General features: G+C 43.4%; 3 protein-coding genes across 3 annotated transcripts, besides 9 other annotated features; 2 read left to right on the forward strand and 1 right to left on the reverse strand.

Moving 5' to 3' along the window:
* Nucleotides 1-379: 379 nt before the first annotated feature.
* PVX_083125 (lipoyl synthase, putative) lies at nucleotides 380-2,005 on the reverse strand (the record flags this gene model as incomplete). The annotated part of the gene is made up of 1 exon (XM_001614174.1): nucleotides 380-2,005. Exon 1 carries the CDS (start codon nucleotides 1,706-1,708, stop codon nucleotides 380-382), a length of 1,329 nt encoding a protein of 442 aa, XP_001614224.1. The 5' UTR covers nucleotides 1,709-2,005.
* Nucleotides 691-710: a microsatellite.
* Nucleotides 735-765: a microsatellite.
* A 165-nt stretch (nucleotides 2,006-2,170) lies between the features above and the next one.
* On the forward strand, nucleotides 2,171-3,509 carry PVX_083120 (hypothetical protein, conserved; the record flags this gene model as incomplete). Its single annotated transcript, XM_001614173.1, has 3 exons — nucleotides 2,171-2,370; nucleotides 2,565-2,901; nucleotides 3,053-3,509. The coding sequence occupies exons 1-3, from the start codon at nucleotides 2,328-2,330 to the stop codon at nucleotides 3,507-3,509; spliced, it is 837 nt and encodes a 278-aa protein (XP_001614223.1). The 5' UTR covers nucleotides 2,171-2,327.
* Nucleotides 2,252-2,283: a microsatellite.
* Nucleotides 2,356-2,385: a microsatellite.
* A 222-nt stretch (nucleotides 3,510-3,731) lies between the features above and the next one.
* Nucleotides 3,732-3,759: a microsatellite.
* Nucleotides 3,760-3,761: 2 nt separating this feature from the next.
* Nucleotides 3,762-3,829: a microsatellite.
* An 862-nt stretch (nucleotides 3,830-4,691) lies between these two features.
* On the forward strand, nucleotides 4,692-7,352 carry PVX_083115 (hypothetical protein, conserved). The gene has a single exon (XM_001614172.1). The coding sequence runs from the start codon at nucleotides 5,170-5,172 to the stop codon at nucleotides 6,787-6,789; it is 1,620 nt and encodes a 539-aa protein (XP_001614222.1). The 5' UTR covers nucleotides 4,692-5,169; the 3' UTR covers nucleotides 6,790-7,352.
* A 496-nt stretch (nucleotides 7,353-7,848) lies between these two features.
* Nucleotides 7,849-7,882: a microsatellite.
* Nucleotides 7,883-10,984: 3,102 nt separating this feature from the next.
* Nucleotides 10,985-11,005: a microsatellite.
* Nucleotides 11,006-11,324: 319 nt separating this feature from the next.
* Nucleotides 11,325-11,344: a microsatellite.
* Nucleotides 11,345-13,189: the final 1,845 nt, after the last annotated feature.

Raw genomic sequence — 13,189 nt, forward strand, 5'->3', positions numbered from 1 at the left:
TTGTGCGAGTGGCCAGTTAGGACGAGGCGACCCTCGAAAAGGCTGCAAGTTTGGGTGTTTTAAAAGTGGCACGTAAAAGTGGGCAAAAGGATGCCCCCCAAATGGGCGCTAACCAGCGTGGACGCAGCCGATGCGGCGAAGTGGATGGAGCGAGACCGCCAGTTTCACCCAACCGGGGCGCACCTGTGATATGTGCAACTATGATGCTGGCGTTTTTTTTTTTTTTTAAAGCGACCGCCGCTTCCCCCAAATGGTTCCAGGAGGGGCCTAACTGATCATACGTGCAAGTTCTTCTTTCCCCGTTTCGTAACTCACCCGAAAAATTGCCTAACTATCCCCAAGTTGATTTCCCCTCCCCTTTTTGAAACCCTCCCAAACGTCACCCCTCCGCATGCAACTTAACTCCCCTGCGTTGCTCGACGAGGTTTTTCATAAAATACTCTCCAGCCTTGTAGGAGGACCGAACGAGTGGCCCACTAGCAATGTACTTGAACCCCATTTTCATCCCCTCCTCTTTGTAGTAATCAAACATTTGCGGTGAGACATATTCAACAACGTTAAGGTGGTTCTTCGTTGGGCGTAAATACTGCCCGAATGTTATCACATCTATATTGTTCTGCCTTACATCTGCCATGGCTTGAAGAACCTCCTGCTTAGTCTCCCCTAACCCTAACATGATGCTCGTTTTGGTATACAACAAGGGGTTGATTTCCTTTGCAGTTTTAAGAACCCATAATGACTGCTCATAGTTTGCTCTCCTATCACGCACAAACTTTTGGAGCCTCCTAACCGTTTCAATGTTATGCGCGTAAACCTCCATGCCGCTATTGGCTAGCTTGCGAATGGAATCTACATTTCCTTGAAAATCAGAAACTAAACATTCGATCAGAATTTCTGGTCTGGAGAATTTTATAAGTTCAATAGTTTTTGCAAAATGGCTAGCTCCCCCATCCGGTAAATCATCCCTATCGACGGAAGTCAAAACGACGTAATTGATGTCCCACTCGCATATAGCCTTTGCAGTATTAAAAGGCTCATTAGCATCTGGTGGCAAAGGTTTGCTCGACGTTTTTATGGAGCAAAACTTACACCCCCTTGTGCACGTGTCTCCTAACAACATAATCGTTGCCGTGCCGATATTCCAACACTCGCCTATGTTAGGACACTGAGCTTCTTCGCAAACTGTGTGTAGCTTTAGTTTCTTCAAATCTGCTTTCAGTTCGTTGTACTTTTTGCCTGTGGGTGCTGGCACATGAAACCAGTCAGGCTTCTTCTCTGGCATTTTGTTTCCCACCTTTGGCAGGGGTAGCCGGTCTGTTGATTGCTGCTCCTCCTGTTTGTCCTTTCCCCAGTTTGCAGGAGATTCTTTAAGTTTTTCCTTCAGAGGGTTCCCCCCCAATGATGCTTCATCCGTAGCTGACTCACTGCGAAGGAGGTTCTTCCTCCCGTTCGCCTGACCCCCCAGATGTGTATCTCCCATTTTGTCCATTTTCCAGAGAAAAAAAAACTTCCTACATTTCCCCCTCTTCCGCTGATTACAATTCTGCTGTGCAGTTTTTTCCAGCATGTCTCTCACGCGCAGCCCCTTGGGGGGCATATCGTACGTCGCATGTTTGGCGTTGGCAACTCTTTTGCTCCGCCCACATTTTAATCTAACGCAGACTATAAAAAATGCATATATGTAAAGGGAGGGCGTCAGGACGTGCATAATTCGTGGAGGTGTGCAGGAAGGGGGGTTAAAAAAGGGTAAAGAAGAAAACGAGAAAAAAAGAAAATGGCTAAATGGCTACCTCGCAGATGTCGCAGTTGTGTAACCGTTGTGGGGGGGGAGGTGCAAGTGCCGTACTTCCTACGCCGGGTGGTGCATGGCAAAAATGGCTCACACTGGGTTATTCCAAATTGGGGGGAAAAAAATTCCCTCGCTTATCGGTTAAAATTGGTGTGTTTCCTCCGCAGCATGCAGGAAAAGAAAACACATATCACAGAAGTATATCCATGCAACGCTGCAAAAACGGGGGATGTGTTCCAGGTGGTCCGCAAACTTGGCCTCCTTTTGCGCCGCCCACTTCGGGAGTATCCACATCGCGACTGCACTGCGTCATGTTAACACCGCGCGGAGTAAAGCGCAACGGGTTTGTCACTTACGACATGGCAGCGTTGCAGCGTTTTTCTAACCATTTTGGGTCTCCTTTGGCTTCCTCACCCCTTCGCTTTGTTCACCCCCCTGATTGGTAGCAAAGCAGGAGGCAGGAAGAGGGACCACATGGAGTGAGGAGGCAAAAAAAAAAGAAAAGAAAATATACATAAAAAAGTGAAACGCGTGGAGAATGCTAAACCGAGGTGATTTCAACTCATACATTTACATCCCAGGTGAGCGAACTGGGAGAAGCTTCAACTGCTGCGGCAGCAGTGATGGAGCACATCCAAAGGGTTCCCCCTTCCCCCGTTGCCCTCGTGCGTGGGCTGACCAGCAGAGATGAACCTTGGCATATGCGATCATACCCATGTGTAACTTCATACGCACTGATTTGTAACTCTTTCCCCTTTTCCACTACGAACCCCAGTTAAGAACAACGAGCAGGTGAAGAAAAGATCCCAGGTGTGCTTCCACCTTCTCCAAAGACTCACAGAAAAGCAACTAGCCATAAGCAAAGATAAAGAGGAGGCAACCAACCCGTACAGTAACCAGAGAGACGAATTAAACGCAGGGGAATCGTCAAAGCATGTCTTCTACCAGCTGGACGAATTAAATGAAGGTGGGAAAAAACCAAAAGGGGAGAGTACCAAAAGGGAATATAAAAACCACATACACATAACGATAGCAGATACAGTGCAAATTAAGAGGCACATGATTACCTCGTTTGTTACGAAGATAAGGGAAGAACTCCAGACGCAGAGTTGGTAAGTCTGACGCGGAGCAGACGTGCGTCATGGACATTTTGGAATGATTTGAGCTCCTCTATATTGCATAACTGCTATGGGGGGAACATGTATAAATAAGCCTCTTTTCTCACCCCCCTTTTCATCCCACTTCTCCCCCCCCCCCTTGCAGTTTTCACCTCTTTTTCAAAAATTCGGTGGACCTCTACCGAAGCCAAAAGCACACGAAATACTTCTGTGCATATTCTGTCACGCCCGATCAACAAGAAACGCACTTGGATGTTCTATTAAAAAAAATAGAAAAAGTTTTGGGCCAGTTTGGACTGACTAACCAGTATGCCAATCGAATATGTCACCTCTCCTTGGCCTACACAGACATCAATTTGGGCCCCCTGCTGGAAGAGAACCAACTAAATGTAGGGGATACCTTTTGGCCAGACATTGAGAGGATTGTGGGGGATAATAATTTATGCTCAAGTTCAACCGAAGAGAGTGACCAATTTTGCATTTACGTGAATCGAATTTGCATCCGTGTTGGCAACACTGTGTATGAATCTCGTTTCAGAAATTTGCACGACCATTTGAACGTGCTGCAGTCTGATGAGTCGGCGGATAGCAGCACGGAGTGATACGTACCATCACGGGGGTTGAGGCCTACCATATATTTTTGCATATGTTTTGGCTACACTGAGTGGGGCCAACCAAGGTGCCATTAGGAGGGCATCATTTTGTCATTGCCATCATACGCTACGTGGGAGATACTCCTCATCTTGGCCAATATGGGGAAGTAGAAGAGGTTCTCAGCGTATCAATATTATCACTCACTGGCGCATTTCGTGTGAATTTTTTTTTTTTTTTTTTTTTTTTTTAAATTATGGTGTGGATAATTTCCCCCCAACTTGGTGAGTACATAATGGTTGCCCTTTTCACGTCGAGCAGTTTAGCGGCGGACGCGCGTTAAACGAAGGACAACGCGACGTGGTGTGGCGTGTACTCCGAACTGAAGTCAGCACGACAGCATATGGCTCGGTTTGCTCCCCCATTTCATGTTGCGAAAAAGGGTAAAGCGCAAAGTGTCAGTTATTCCTCTGTGTTGCTCCCCCTCGGTGGGCACAGTAAAATTGCCACACGTTCATGTGGAGGCGCAGATAAGTCTCATGTCTGCGGGTGAGCAGTTCGGCCAAGAAGAACGTGGCAATAAGTTATTTTTTAGCGAACATGTGTATATGGGCAGTTGCCTTCTTCCCCCCACGGTCACGTCACTTTAATGGCCACATTGTTGATGGCCGCGAAACGGAGGTTGCAATTTTCGAAACCACAAATTTGAAAGAAAAAAAAAAAAAAAAAAAAAAAAACAACCATCAAGCGAGCGAACAAACGAACGATCAAACGAATGATCAAACGAACGAATGAACAAAGTGGTTAACTCTCGCGCTCGTCTCTTAAAAGTGTACAAGGTTTACACATCATTACATAGGAAGCACAATTGCGGGAATTTTTTTTTTTTTTTTTCCCCCCTTTTCCGTTTCTCCACCTGTTAATCTTTCCCTTTTGTTTTCCACGTTTGCGAACCAAATGGGCGCCATGTATAGTCACCGTGCTGCGTGTAAAAAAAGTCAAATTGCCAGTTGTTCACTTTTTTAGAAAAGAAAAGATCAACACATTTTTCGCGGTGCATGCACTGCAGCAATTGCCACGCATCAGGGGAAGAGATACCGGCCTTCAACTTGAACGTACAATCCCAAACCGCTCGCGCGCCTTCCGCAATCCACCTGCCGATCGATTTGCGTGCACCTTCGAGAGTTGTCCGCGCGACGGGGGCGTTTGAAAAAAAGGCAGCAGGTCGCAAAAAAAAAAAGTGACAATTCCCAGGCAAAGCAGCCACGACAGTGCCCAGTTAAAGCAGCCGCGACAGTTCCCAGTTAAAGCAACCGCATCAATACACTGCCATGACAGTCACCACAATACGCTGTCAAAACAGCCACCACAATACACCGCCATAAAAGCCACCACAATACACTGCCAAAAGAACCAACGCGACAGCTCCATCCCGCAGGGACAGCCCGTCGACTTTCACCAAGGCGATTATTTCCGCGCGGCGTAATTTCACCCACGTGGAGATTGGCAAGTATGTACATACCTGCGTGCATACCTCTGTACACGCACATAAATTTAGCAAAACCGTGTGAAATCAGAAAAAAAAAAAAAAAAAACAAAGTCGCCAAACTGCAAAACTGGCGAATCCCCAAATTGGCCATTCCATAGCAACCACGCACAACTGCCAAAATAATGAACGCGGAAAATGACCAAAGGGAACAAGTTTTAAATCGCAAATGCTCCAAAAGAAATTTTGAAAAATTAAATTCATCCGATAGTGTTGAATTGTTAAGCGATCTCTCTGCACTGTCTTCGAACAAGAGGAGTAAAGTAATCCACTCAGCGGAAAAAAGTGAAGATAATTTTTTTGATGAGCCATGTCATTTTGATCCCTGTCAAAGAGGCAAGAGAAAGTTGGAAGGAAGTCCCCATGAAATAGAGAAAGAAAAAAAAAAAAAAAATTTTACCGAAATTGAAAAGAGCTATTACAACTTGGTGAGTGGCAACAATGAGGGGGACATATCGAACTGCTTAAATGACTTTGCCTCTGAAGAGATCCACGTACAAGGGCAAATCGCATACCAGTTGTGCAAAAACGAGGAGGACGTCTCCCCCCCGCACACTGCCACACCAAATGATGAGTTGTTCCAGCAGGATGAGCAGTTGTCCAAAGGGAGGGGACTCAGTCAGTTGGCAATTATTCCTTTTGAAGGGGAGCACGCGAACAGCGCATTCGATTGCAAATATGAGAGGGGCAGTTCCAGCAGCCATGGCTGGTATGGAAGGCATGACCACTTTGGAAGGCATGACCACTTTGGAAGGCAAGACCACTTTGGAAGGCAAGACCACTTTGGAAGGCAAGACCACTTTGGAAGGCAAGACCACTTTGGAAGGCAAGACCACTTTGGAAGGCAAGACCACTTTGGAAGGCAAGACCACTTTGGAAGGCAAGACCACTTTGGAAGGCAAGACCACTTTGGAAGGCAAGACCACTTTGGAAGGCAAGACCACTTTGGAAGGCAAGACCACTTTGGAAGCCGTGCCAGTCGCCACATCGGCGCGCGCGACAGAAATGACGTGAAAAATATTTTCCACCTTTTATCCAAAAAAGACATTTTCTACAAAAATTTAATAAAAAATCAAATCAAAAGTAACAAACCGCTAATGATAAAGTGCGACAATTTGAGTTTCTTTTTAAACAGAAATAACTATGGGGGGAGTTCCTTCCCGAATCAGTTCGTCTGGAATGTTAAAACGTCACACTTTGATGAGAGCCATCAGTTTGCTAAGGATGTGATGCCATCCTCTGGAATGATCGAAGACCCAAACGGTGAACAAAATTTACACCATATGAACGACGAAGAAAGCGCTCCACTCTTTTTCGGTTCGCTTAATGATGGTTCCCCCACCATGGGTGTCAGCTCGAACAATGGAGTTCCACTTTTGAGCATCCCCAATAATGCCCAAGCCGATTTGGACACCCCTTTTAATCGCATCATTCCGAACATTAACGTGAACGTGGGCGAGAATGCTCTGACTAATGTCGGTCCACACCCCTTCGCTTACCCCCCCGAGGTGTTGAACCCAAATGATGGGAGCTATTTCGCCCCTGATCGGGTAGCGCAAAATGATGAAGCCGGTCTGTATAACCAACACGGTTGCACCAATTTGGCCATTCAGGCCCCAACTGATCATTTTAATCCCACCCTTATGAGCACAAATCAGAACAGTTCTGAAAGCATCGCCCATGTGAATTCCCTGAGTGATGTTGGGAATTATGGCCAGACCAATGATTATGATGCTTACCAGTGATTCTGTTGTAGGGCAGGATGGAAAAGTAAAGGTGCAATAAATTTGCCATCATTATAAGTGGTACATTTTTTTTGCAAAAGGGAACGAGATGGGATGGACACCGATTGGCGGTACTGATTAGCTAGCCAACTGCGCAACAATATTCCTCTAACAAGCAATAGAAAATTAACTAATCGATTCGCCTCCCCGTCAAACCATCTTCATTTGATTTGAAGGCACGCATTCATTTGCGCTAGCTAAATTTTTGTGATGTCCTAAACAGTTGGACCCCACTAGCATCTACCACCACGACCACTCCAGCATAATGCCATATGCCATATGCACAGTGGAACAAGGTTAGAGAGGACCCAAAAAAACAAACCATTTTGTAATCCCTGTTCGCATGGACTCACACAAGAGGCGATTTTACGCCCCAATAGAGCGAATAATTAGCACAGGAAGGTGAACGTCAGGTGCTGCCGCTTAGACGTACCTCTGCACCTATGCCAGCCACTTTTGTACCATATAGGACACTTATTTGTGTGGCCACGTCGAACAGTGTGGAATCGAATTAACCTCAAATGAGGCAAATTCACACGAGTCGGCGGCATGGCGGCATGGCGGCATGGCGGCATGGCAGCATAGCGTATATTTTTTTACACGTGGTAGGTACTTCCACCAGTGCATCTTATGCCAAATGTGCATTTCCCCCAGCGGAGCTGAGACCGAAATGGTTATGGCGAACTGCTTGTGCTCACCTTGATTTTGAGTCGAAGCAGCCATTTGAGGCCAAGCCATCTCAGTACGTTTAGCAGTTCACTGAAATGATGTGTTGATCGGGTACTGAAAAAGGAGTTAACTCCTCTTTCGTGTCCTTTACTATTTGTAAGTTTGTTTTTTTTAATTGCTTCTCCTGCGAATGCACATACGGGGAGGTGAGCACTTGCCTGCGCAGTCGGGTAGGTTTATTCACCCATGTGCATATGTATGTGCCCCCCACGTTTGTCCATTTGTTGAGAATAACCCGGGTGGATGGTAAAATTTGGCCAAATTGCCCCACACCTTTTTTTTTTTTTTTTACCCTGAACATGTGTAGGATATGTGTTCTACAGAGCACGGCCAGGCACAGACAAAGATAAAGACCCATTTTTGTACATTACGAATTATTAGACTTTTTTCCCTACCATAAATTACTCAAACATTTAGTAAAGAGGAAAAAAAAAATTACTCAAAAGGTCCCCTTCGAAAGAGGGATGAGGGTGAAGTTATATACATCACCGTTTTATTGGTCTACACAAATTTGGCAAACCCATCGGACTTATACCAAGGAGGAAGTCCATAGAACGCTGCCCCATCCCAGTGGCTAACTTGTTCACCCACGCGTTACTACCACCCAGTTGGTAAGTATAAATGTACCATTTACCGAATGGCTACTTTGCTTTTTTTTTGAGAAGCACATTTAACGCTAGGGCAAAATGTGCCTTTCGCCTTCATTACTGTGTAGAAGATGGATCCAATTTAAAAGGGGGGGGGAAAAAACGCACCTGGTTGGCGCTTAAATCTTCGCTTTCAACTTCATATAGTAGGATGCCCCCCCTGTCATTTTCGCTCAATTTTTTCTGACGAAAGGGGACCAACGAGTGAGATTAATTCAGGTCAGTGATGATCAGTCGAGCAGCCTTTACACCTTTCCTTTGTTAAGTGCAACGATTAAATGGGGTAAAAAAAAAAGCACAAATGTTTCATCCTACCCATTTGAACAGAATGGTGACGGAATTGCAAATTGGAGTTCCCCTGTTTGGGATTACGCCAATCCCTGGAGTGACTGCAAATAAGGGGATATATTTTTTCCCCCTCTTGCACACATGGCGAATTTTCCCAAATGTTAATAAGAACAGCGGAGAAGTGCAAAAAAAAAAAAAAAAAAAAAAAAATGCTCAAACATTTCTGCATTGCACATGCGCAGGTGCACTTTGCTCTGATTTACCAACCGTGTCCTCAACAACATACAGTGCTAATTGTGGTACTTGCGAAAACGCTTGAACAAAGTTCGTTAAAAAGGAATTAACACAAATGAAAGAGGTCATTTCTGAAAATGGAGAAAAACCAGAACAGGTGTAACTGTGCTGCTCATTACCGAGCTGGCAGTGACTGCAAAACCGTTCTATGTGTGGCGAGGTGGGTGTGACTAGCCGTTCAGCGCGTCGGTTGAGGGGGCACACAACACATACATAGGTATATGTATATATATACGCACACAAATGCGCGTGCTTATGCGCACACTTATGGCAACTCCCCAGCCCAGCTGTTCCCACCAACCCGGATTTCCCCCTCAGCCGTTGAAGGCAGGCACTGCGCCCTCCCGAACGCACACTTACAAGTGTATATTTATGTGCAGATTCAATGGGGAGAATAAAACCAGGGGGGTCATTTTTAACTGTGAATAGGAGTGGCAAACGCAGCAGAAATGCTAACATTGCTACACCTTCACAAGCGCCCCATTTTGCGAAAATTTACTGAAAAGAAATAACGCGACAGAGGCCTTGCCTTGGTTGGCAGCTCACTGCACAATAATGGAAAAGCGTCAAAGGGGGGAAAGGACAACCTCCGCTTTGCTAACATTTTGGAACTCCAAATAGATGACGTTGTAGGATTTTCATTTTTTCCTCACAACGCACATTTTTGCAAATCTCTGGTTCGTCCCGTTATCTACAGCATTAAAAGGAAGTAAAAAAAAAATTGCACTATTCTGTTGAAACGTTTGTCAACCAATTTTTATTCTTTATGGGAACAAATTCATAAAATTATCCAAAAAAAAGGAGGGAAAATGTGCCAAGTAGACGCGCGCAGGCAAAAAATTGCAAAGCGCTGAATGCAGCGATGGTCTGATTTTTTTTCTCATTCATGAAATTCGCAAATACTGCGTAAACAGAAACGGATGCAAAGGGAACGGGGGAACGTGGGCCAAATGGACCAAATGGGTCAAACGGGTCAAATGGACAAAATGGCCAAATGGACAAAATGTAAAATACACCCACTTGCGCTGGATTAATACCAATGGAAAATGATGAGTAGAAATATATTTTTTTGAATCCCCTACACCTTTTTCCTATCATTCAATTTTTGCAATTTTTTTTTGCTTTTGAAACAGACAAACATGATGAATGTGTTGACTACAATTTTTACAGCAACGAAAATGGACATTGCTGCAGTGGCTCAGCAGACCGCTTCCGCGTGTTGCTAGCACTTTGCTCACATCCGCAACGCATTTTCCGCGTATTGCAAAGGACACGAACGTGGAATATTCGCGTGATTGCTTCCCCAACCTGCAGCGCATCAGCGCATATTTCTACAACGAAATGGCGGAAAAAATAAATGGCTGCGCAAATAACACATTGTGCTAAACCATTTTGCGGTGTACCAAATTGGGGGGGAAAAAATTTGGCGTCTAACAGAAGTGTGACTGGAGGAGCGAAAATAACATTAACTTTGCTGTTAATTTCTACAAAAATGCGGATAATTTATTCCACCAAGTTTTTTTAATTTTTCCAACATAAGACTTCTGCACCTGCATAATCTGTTAATTCAAAAAAAAAAAATATATATATATACACGTTAACGTTTGAACAAAGTGTTCATTTTTGCAAAAGGAAAACGCGCGTCAACGGCTGGGGAACATGTGTGTAATTTTAACTCATGCATTTTCCATTTTTTGCCAGCTGCATATTCACGTGTTGCCGCTGCATATTCACGTGTTGCCGCTGCATATTCACGTTTTGCCGCTGCATATTCACGTTTTGCCAACTGCATATTCACTTTCTACAAAGTGCATATTGGTGTTCCACGAAATGAATTGTTTTAAAAAAAGTGATCAGTTTTTTTTTTTTTTCCTTTTCCTTGCAATTCTGTTACACACATATCTCCCCTTCGTTTGAACTGCGCCCAGAGAGTAATTGCAACAACGGAATTTTGCAAATTTACACAAGTGCGTGCATAAAGATGGAATGAAACAAAAGAAATGGTAAAAGTTGTGAAAAAAAAAAAAAATAAAATGAAAAAAAAAACTTCAATCATTACAATGGTAGAAAAAAAAAAAAAAAATTTAAACAAAAGTTGAACCAAGTGAAACGAAGTAAAAAAAAAAAAAAATAAAAAATAAACATAAAAATCTAAAGTTTTAGATGAGAACTAATGTTAACATTCGTACAGGAAAGAAACAAACAACCAGTTGCCCACAGATGTGTACATAGAAGTGTATAGCGAGTGAATGTGCAAGCGTACACATATGCATATATATATATTGTATATATATATATTTATATGTGTGTATATATACCTGTATACATACGTGTGTATATGCGCGCGTGAGTACATTTGCGTGTACACACTCGCGCGGTGTTTGCCTATTGGGCGCTGCAGAAATGCACATGTGCAAACGTACGCCTGAACGTACTTGCGAACGCATTTGCAGTCGCGTTTGCAGTCGCATTTGCAGTCACATTTGCAGTCACATCTGCAGTCGCGTTTGCAATCGCATGTGGCAACATATCCACACTCATCCTCCACATAAACCCACCCGTACAGTGTCCCAGCGAACATACCCACCCATTTGTTACCACTTGCAGTTGCGCGCCACACCTTTTGAAGCATATGAATACGTCAGCCTGCTTTTGTATACTTAACGAAATCGACGCAGCAATCATCTTACGTTAAAGAGGAAAAAAAAAGAAAAAAAAAATGTAACTCATTTAGCTAATTTCCTCTGCTCAGCTGTGTATCCTTTTTTTTTGTACCAGTTTTGTACTTAACAACTCCCGTGTTCATCTGTGTAATTATACGTCCATATATTCACGTACGCATTTGCTTTAACAATAAATGAGTAGCAACTGATCAATTGTGCAAATGCTACGTAAAATAAATCATTTGTCAAATTGTTGAGCAACATGCATGTCGCTATCCATGCGAAGTGACATTTGTGTTAATCCCGATTTATGTAGAAACATATGTTTTTTTTTTTTTATTTTATTTTTTAGTATTGTATATAGTGTAGTAGGACACTGCTCAGTTGGTACCGCTTAACACAGCAGCGTGCAACTGAGCTTAATTCGGCTTGACGTCAATGCCAATTTTGTAGCTTGCGTGCGCGCATAATTTTTTTTGTCTGTTTTTGCTCCTTTGTTAGCCTTTTCACGCGTCGTTTGTTTGGCGTTCCCTTTTTTATTGCTTTCCTATTGCTTTTCTATTGCTTTCTATTGCTTTCCTATTTTTTTATCTTTTTTTTTTTTTTTGGCGCACAATTGGCACCTGCCGCGCGCGTATGCCTACAGAGGAGTGCCTGCGCATTAGCATATACGCGCACGAACAGGTGCAAACACGTGAAAATGCGTGATTATGCGTGGATATGCGTTGACATGCGTAACATGCGTAATATGCGTAACATGCACGAGGGTGTGTAAAATATGCCTACGTACAAGCACACGCGCGTGCGCAAAAATCCTTGACAAGGCGTGTATGCCCATACGCATATGCGCGTGTATGTCCGTGTATATCCGTACATATAACGTTATTGCCCTTGGGTGACCTTCTTCCCCTTTTTTTCCTTCTTTTCCCCTTTTTTCCACTTTTTTTCCCAATTTTTCAAGAGGTGCGTCTTACACACCTTGTTTCCCCTTTTTTTGTTCCCTTTGCCAATTTAGGGATGTCCGCTTATGGCCCTATTTTCCCCATTTTTTCTCGTGTACAATTACGCAATTTGCCTATTTTTTTTTTTTTTTGTCACTTTGGTTAGGTTAACGCGCGAGTATATATGAAACATACTAACACGCACGGTAACGCGTAACCGATGCGCAACTACTCGTGTACTAATACACTTGCCAATGCATACATGTACGTGCAATTTTTTTTTTTAAATAATACATAACGTTAAGTTACGAAAATAGCAAGCACATTTGGGAAAAGCGTAAATAATTATCACAAAATATTATTTTGTGGCACATAAAATAGAAATATAGTGAATGCTATGTATGCAAATTGGAAAAGATAAACTTTTCGTTCACAAAAAGCACTCATATGTTATCTGCAAAAACGAATATTTTCACAGAATTGTTACGCGAGCTGCTGATTTCGTAGTTTTTTCCTTTTCGTGTTTGATGCCTGATTATGCGCTTACGCTTAAGTACAAGTTTGCGCTTACGCTAAGTACAAGTTTGCGCTCACGCTTAGTACAATTTTGCGTTCACGTTTATGTACTTTTTTTTTTTTTTATTTTCCCACTTGGTTACTTATCTTTTTCCCCCTTTGCCATTTTCTGAAAAGATAACACAGTTTGTACGTTTGCGTTTGCATTTGCGCTCACATTTGCGCTTACATTTGCGTTCACATTTGCGTTTACTTTTCCACTTTCAGTAAATTTTGTTTCAGA

This window comes from Plasmodium vivax, chromosome 12 (assembly GCF_000002415.2).
Source record: "Plasmodium vivax chromosome 12, whole genome shotgun sequence".
Lineage (NCBI taxonomy): Eukaryota > Apicomplexa > Aconoidasida > Haemosporida > Plasmodiidae > Plasmodium > Plasmodium vivax.